The sequence below is a fragment of the Cinclus cinclus genome, unplaced genomic scaffold (assembly GCF_963662255.1).
Source record: "Cinclus cinclus unplaced genomic scaffold, bCinCin1.1 SCAFFOLD_32, whole genome shotgun sequence".
Classification (NCBI taxonomy): domain Eukaryota; kingdom Metazoa; phylum Chordata; class Aves; order Passeriformes; family Cinclidae; genus Cinclus; species Cinclus cinclus.
This window is the reverse complement of record NW_026912098.1, coordinates 2,362,857-2,370,032: the sequence shown is the minus strand read 5'-3', so window position 1 is coordinate 2,370,032 and position 7,176 is coordinate 2,362,857. Positions and strand designations below refer to the sequence as shown.

The 7,176-nt window shown below is 48.8% G+C and overlaps 1 protein-coding gene across 1 annotated transcript; it reads right to left on the bottom strand.

The window, feature by feature from the left end:
* Positions 1-650: 650 nt before the first annotated feature.
* On the bottom strand, positions 651-1,583 carry LOC134057307 (olfactory receptor 14A16-like). Its single transcript, XM_062514299.1, has one exon. It carries the CDS (start codon positions 1,581-1,583, stop codon positions 651-653), a length of 933 nt encoding a protein of 310 aa, XP_062370283.1.
* Between the last annotated feature and the right edge of the window lie 5,593 nt (positions 1,584-7,176).

Below are 7,176 nucleotides of genomic sequence, written 5' to 3'. Positions count from 1 at the left end.
GTTTAAATGATAATTTAAAATTAGTAATATTATTAGTTTGGTAAGAGATGATAAGAGGGTGGGGTATGGTTATGGGGAATGGTTAAACTATGATTTATATTAATTTTGTTGGGGGGTTTTTTGTGCTTTTTTTAAAAATTTTTTTGTAGTTTTGTTATGGTATTTTGTGTAATTTTAGTATGACTTGTATATATATAGTATTTTTTTTAAGAGTAGTGTAAAGTTTTTTTTTTGTTGTAAAAATATTAATGGATGAGGAATGGTGTGGCCATCAGGAGCTGAGCTGCTGTGCCACCCCTGACCTGCCCCCACCTCTGCACACAGATATTGCTGCTGCAGCTCTAGAGAAGGGAGCAGAAGGAAGCTTCAAAGAAATGAGATCCCCAATAAAAAAAAAAAAAAATTGGGAGATCCTTTAGTTCATTTAAAGCTACAGAGAACAGAGCCCCTCATGGACAGAGTCCGGGGCCACAGAAAAGGTGGAGAGACAAAAAAATATCACAAATATAGACGTGATTTTGTGCACAAATTATTAGACTAAAACAAAGGTAAAAACTTTTGGCAAGAAAGAAAAAAAAAAAGAATTCTCAAAAATTACACATGTTACAAGTGACTAGGAGAAATTGGCAACTCACAGAAATTGGCAAAGTTCACAGTTTCTGAAACCTTCCAGTCATCAGTGTCCACAGTGCAGCCTTGAGCTGCTGGTTCCTCAGGCTGTAGATGAGGGGGTTCAGGGCTGGAGGCACCACTGAGTACAGAACTGACAGGGCCAGATCCAGGGATGGGGAGGAGATGGAGGGGGGCTTCAGGTAGGCAAAAAAGGCAGTGCTGAGGAACACAGAGACCACAGCCAGGTGAGGGAGGCAGGTGGAAAAGGCTTTGTGCCGTCCCTGCTCAGAGGGGATCCTCAGCACAGCCCTGAAGATCTGCACATAGGAGAAAACAATGAACACAAAACAGCCAAGTGCTAAACAGACACCAACAGCAATGAGCCCAAGTTCCCTGAGGTAGGAGTGTGAGCAGGAGAGTTTGAGGATCTGGGGGATTTCACAGAAGAACTGGCCCAGGGCATTGCCATGGCACAGGGGCAGGGAAAATGTATTGGCTGTGTGCAGCAGGGAATAGAGAAAGGCACTGGCCCAGGCAGCTGCTGCCATGTGGGCACAAGCTCTGCTGCCCAGGAGGGTCCCGTAGTGCAGGGGTTTGCAGATGGACACGTAGCGGTCGTAGCTCATGATGGTCAGAAGGTAAATCTCTGCTGACATGAAGTACGAAAAGAAAAACACCTGAGCAGCACATGCAGAGTAGGAGATGTTGTTGGTGTGCCAGAGGGAATTGTGCATGGCTTTGGGGACAGTGGTGCAGATGGAGCCCAGGTCAGTGAGGGCCAGGTTGAGCAGGAAGAAGAACATGGGGGTGTGCAGGTGGTGGCCGCAGGCTACGGCGCTGATGATGAGGCCGTTGGCCAGGAGGGCAGCCAGGGAGATGCCCAGGAAGAGGCAGAAGTGCAGGAGCTGCAGCTGCCGCGTGTCTGCCAATGCCAGCAGGAGGAAGTGCCTGATGGAGCTGCTGTTGGACATTTCTGCACTCTGGGAATGTGGACCTGTAAAATAAAAAGAAATCATGGAATAGTTTGATTTGGAGATGACTTGAAATATCCCAGCCCAGCTTGGTGTCACTTTCCCCCCACTGCCTGCCCAGGGCTCTGCTGCCTGGAGCTCTCCCTGCCAGCTGCTGCTTCCCTGTGCCCAGGGCTGGGCCCTGCCAGTGCTGCCAGAGCCCAGCCCAGCCCTGGGGGCTCAGCTCTGCCCTGCAGACCCCTCCCAGCACAGGGCACTGCCAGGGCCAGCTCTGCCTCTGCAGGCTCTGATGGCAAAGTCAGAGCAACCCTGAGGAGGCTGGAAAAGTGACACTGATGGTGCCTGTAAGGGACCCTGTGCTGATTTATTTCTTTGCCTGGTTTATTCAGAACTGAGAGAAATTGTTCTTATTGTTCTCAACCTGAATAGAGATATGAATATCAATGTTCAATTTTTTATCTAGGCAACCCTGAGCAGTAGATTATAAAATCAGGATTTTCCCTTTTATGCAGCCCCTGACTTGCTGTGCTCCATTTATTGGAAATGTTCTGTAGATAAATGTCATGCTGGGAGCAGTCCTGATCAATGCACCATCCTCACCACTCAAGGAGAACACTTCCAAGTCTCACCAGCTGTCTCCCTCCACCCAGACCTTGTCCCCCAGTGCTGGCAGCAGCTCCCAGGGCTGGCTGAGAGCTGTCCCTGGCAGGCAGCAGAGTCCCTGCCCAGCACAGCACCCTGGGCTGCAGGACCCTGCTCTGCAGGACAGCCCTGGGCACCCCTGGCTGCTCTACAGGAGAGAGAATCAGAGAATGTACTCACAGAGTCTGTGGGCATTGGGATGTTCCAGCTTTAGGAGATCACTGCAGGAGCTGCAGCTGCATTGTCCTGCAGCCAGAGGCTTCCTGTGTCCAGGGCTGGGAGTGATTCTGCCCCAGGCACTTGTGAGCATCTTCCCAGCCCTGACTGATTGAAGATCTCTTTGCTGTGCCTGGGATGGCTGCAGGCAGTGCCCTCAGCCCTGCTGGGCTGGGAGAAGAGCTGCAAATCAGCAGAAAGGTCTTTTTGAAGCTTTTCATGGTTGCCAAGAGCTGCCTCTGTGTCCTTGGAGCCCAGCCCAGCTCACTAGCAGAGACACAGCACAAGGACTTTAATGACCCTCTTGAGGCTTGGATGCTGTTTACATCAGACACGGTCCCCCATACTGTGCTTAAAATCTTCACAAAAACTCAAAGTCATATTCGAACTGCAAAGTTTCTTCAAGTTTTAATAGATTCCAGTAAGGAACACAACTGAGTAATTGTCCCAGGTTCCAGTTAGAGCAGAACACTGCAGTCAGTGATGACAGGTGGGGACAAACAAGGGAAAGGTGTCTGTGCTACTGAGCAAACCTGGATGTGTCTCAGCAATGCCAAGGGCCAAAGGCTGAGCCCCAGCCCCTGGCAAGGCAGATCCTGTCCCTCCCTCCTTGCTCAGGGCTCTTCCCGGGGCACTGGGCTCTGGGGATGTGCAATGCCAAGGGCAGCACCATGGGGCGGCCCCTGCCAGGCTGCTGAGCAGGGACAAGGAGGCAATGAGGCCCCAGCACAGCAAGGCTCACTTGTCCCCTGCTGGCCAAGGGCCCAGGGCCAGCAGCCATGGCCAAAGTGCTGCAGCACTTGGCTCTGGCAGGGCCTTTCAGCTGCTGCCCATCCCTGTGCCCTCTGCAGCCCAGGCTGTCCTACGGTGTCCATGCCCTGCCCCTCTGTCCCTGCAGGCTGTCCTCATCCCCCGGCTGCCCCACCTGGCTGGCCCCTTCCTTTGCTGACAGCTCTGCGTCCTGCCTGCCTCTGCCTGCACACACAAAGCCTTGGGCTGCTCCAGACTCCTTCTGGATGCCAGGTTTCACTACAGCCCTGCCCTGCGAGTGAAATTTCTTTAACCTTGGGTCCTGTCTGGAGCATCCCATCTGCTCTTGGCATCAATTCTTTCTTTTTTTCTCAGGCTGTTTTCAACTATGTCCAAAGGATCCTCTATCTATGAAACCTCCCTTCAATCCCTCCCTGGGCTCTCTTCTGTCCCCAGTCTCCACTCCACTAAACACAGAGCTGTTTTGTCCTTATACATTGGCTTCCTCCAAACCCAAACTTCTGAGATTCACAGAATTCACAGAATTCAGCGATTTCACAGATTGACTCGTTTGGAAGAGACCTTCAAGAACATCAAGTCCAACCCATGCCCTAACACCTCAACTTAACTATGGCCCAAATTGCCACATCCAGTCTTTGTTTTAACACATCCATGGATGGTGACTCCACCACCTCACTGGGCAGATCATTCCAGTACTTTTATCACTCTTTCCATGAAAAACTTTTTTCCTAATATCCAACCCAATTGTTCCCTTTAAACAATTTGACACTGTGTCCTCTCATTCCATTTAGTGCTGCCTACTGATCTCTGGACCATCTCCAAGGTGTTGGCAAATGAAAACATTCTGCTCAAAGTCTGAGGAAATCACCAGAAAACAAGGCAGCCAGACCTGTCCTGGCTACTTTTGTCTGGGCCCAGTTCTTGGACAAATGGAATTTTGGAGGTGGAATCCCAGATTTGGGCATTGGCAGCTTGGTAAGGAGGGCAGTTCTTTCCCACTGGAAGGAAAGCACTGAGTCCCAGTGTGTGGTGGTAGATGAGAGGCAGCCCTCAGGAGGCCAAGGCCAGCCTGAGCTGTCTGTCCTGGCAGATTTTGGCTGGGAGCAACCCTTGTATATGGAGAACTTTTTACAATGAGGTCCAATTCCAGCCTTGCACACCTGGAAAGGTGGATGGCTCTTTTGCTTAGAAAGGAAAGCCCAGAGCCCCAGTGTTCCAGGGGCTGATGAGAGGCAGCTCTCAACATGCCAGGATCAGCCAGACCTGTCAGGTGGCCCCCAGGAGGCCAAGGCCAGCCAGAGATCTTCCATGTCCCCTTGGTTCCATGGGACCCCACAGTGTCACAATGGTCTCCATGATTCCATGGGGCCTTGCAATGCCACAATGTTCTCCATGGATCCACGGTGCCCTGCAGGATCACAGTGCCCCTTTGGCTGCACGAGGCCCTGTAATGCAACAATGGCCTCTTGGTTCCACACAGCCCTGCTGCTTCACACCGGCCCCTTGGCACCATGCAGCCCAGCAGTGCCACAGTGATGTCCTTGGTGCCACGGGGTCCCCACGGTGTCACCACCATCTCCATAGGAAGGAAACAGCTGACCCCCCGTGTTGCAGGGGCAGATGTGGGGCAGTCACCAGAGGCCAAGGACAGCCAGACCTGTTGCTATTTGCAGATTCTGTCTGGGAGTAATCCCCAGATATGCGGAATTTTAGAGGTGGAATACCAATTTCAGACATGGAAATCTGGAGGACAAGGACAGTTCTTTTCTGTAGGAAGAAAAGCACAGAACACCAGTGTTTCAGGAGCACATGAAAGGCAGCCACCAGAGACCAAGGGCAGCCAGAGCTCTCTGTTCTGGCAGCTTTCACTTGGGAGCAATCCTTGAATGTACGGAGTTTTGGAGCTGGAATCCCAATTTTGGACATGGGCGTGTGGTTGAGATGGATGTTTTCTTCCATAGGAAAGAAAAGTGCAAAGCCCAGGTGCTTTGGAAGAAGATGAGAGGTGGCCACCCTTAGGCCAAGCCAGCCAGACCTGTCTCTCCTGGCACCTTTCATCTGGTGGATATTCTCGGACACAGGGATTTTCGGAGATTGAATCTAAATTTTGGTTGTGCCTGAATGGAAGAAGAGTTCTTTTCCTTAGGAAAGAAAAAATGGAGCCCCAGTGTTTCAAAAGGCAGATGAGAGCCAGCCCTCAGGAAGCCAAGGCCAGCCAGGCTTGTCAGTCATGGCAGCTTTTGTCTGGGAGCTGTTCTTGGATATAGGGAATTCTGGAGGTGGATTCCCAAATTTTGGCCATGGGTGCCTGGAGGTGAAAGTTGCTTTTTTCCTGTAGGAAAGGAAGACACATGTAGCTACAAGGTCTTTTAGAGCTAAAGAGTCCAATAGAGAATTAACACCTGTATCATTGATGCTTTTAACCCAATAACTAAATTCCCATGTCCCTTAGTGTGACACTCAGAAACTGCTACCTGAAACCCATGAAGAAGGAGGAGGAAGAAGCAAGGTGAAAACTGAAAGAGACAACACCAAAAATCCTCCATTTTGTCTCATACCTATTGCTGTATTATAAACCCCTCCAATTTAAAACCCATCACCATGGGAAAGCACACACTTCTATTTCACTACACACTCGTCATTTGAACTTCATCACTCCTATCTAGAAGCCGTCTCCAAGGAAGGCCTCAGGTCAAAAGCAGTGCTCTCCAGTGGGTCAGTGCCTGCCAGCACAGAAACCTCAAAAACCCCAGGTTTCTGGGATCCAACAGTGCCACTCTTTTTATTCTCTACAAACCAGGACTACACAATTCACCTAATACATGTTCATTTCCTAACCCTGCTTGTCCCAGCTTTGTATTAAAATTAGCTCCACACCTCTTTGTGACTGAGCACTGCTCCTTGTTGGTCACTCTGGTGGTTTTCTGGGGGTCCTTGGGATGAAGTAAACAGTCTTCCTCTCCGTTGAACTTTTCACCTTGTCTGCTTGTGCATGCTCTTTTTAGTCCTTTGGTCATCTTCTGGACTTTGATACCAGTTTTCCTGCTTCAGGGCTCTGAAAAGCCCCTTTATGCTGTGGTCCTTGCATCCTGTTTGTGCATTCTAGCTCTTTATCTCATCTTGTAACTTTGCTCTCCTCCTGTTCTTGTAAGCACAGTAAATGTTTAGGAATTCCATTTGCTTTTGTCAGCCCCCTTTTACTCAAAGCATTTCTTGATGCTCGATTCTTAATTCTCAATTTCTCTGTCTCAGTCCCGTCTTTTCTACAACATTAGTGAATTCCTTTAGTTAATCATATCGATACCTTTTCCTTTTTCCAGTTTATCTCCACAGCTCTCTCTTCTCGGCGTGTATCCCTCATTGCATCTCCATGTATTGCCCCTAAGGAAGTCAGTGCTGCTCTCCACTTTAACATCCTCCAATTCCAAACAAGTATTGCAATAGACAGCACCAGACTCACATCTGCTAATGTCAGTATGACAATGAGAGGGTGGTGAAGTGTGTTCAAATTCCCAGCTGTAGTTGGTGACCATCCAAAGAGTGCATTGCACTGTGATGATTTGTGTCCTGGTTTACTCTTTGTAACACTTTGCTTATCTCTTTTATATCATTCTAGACTGTAACCAGAATCCTCTGCCCATTTTCTGAATCTCTTCTAGGATTTTTGTCAAGTTCAGGCATTTCATTACTAATGAAATCAACCTTCCTAACGCAATGTTCATTCCAATGGGTCTAGGTGATAATTTATGATATATTGTCTAGTTAGATCTCATCAGCTGGTGGGATGTGACTGGTGCCAAGTATCAAAAGGCATACCTGACATTCCTGATAAAATTTCAAATATAAATATTAGAATGGTTCTTAGTAGGTAAGATTCCATTGTTATCATCAATTTCTACAGAAGCACAAGCAGTTTTTAAACATACACAGCCTAGACCAATATATACAAGTACAGTCTTTTGAC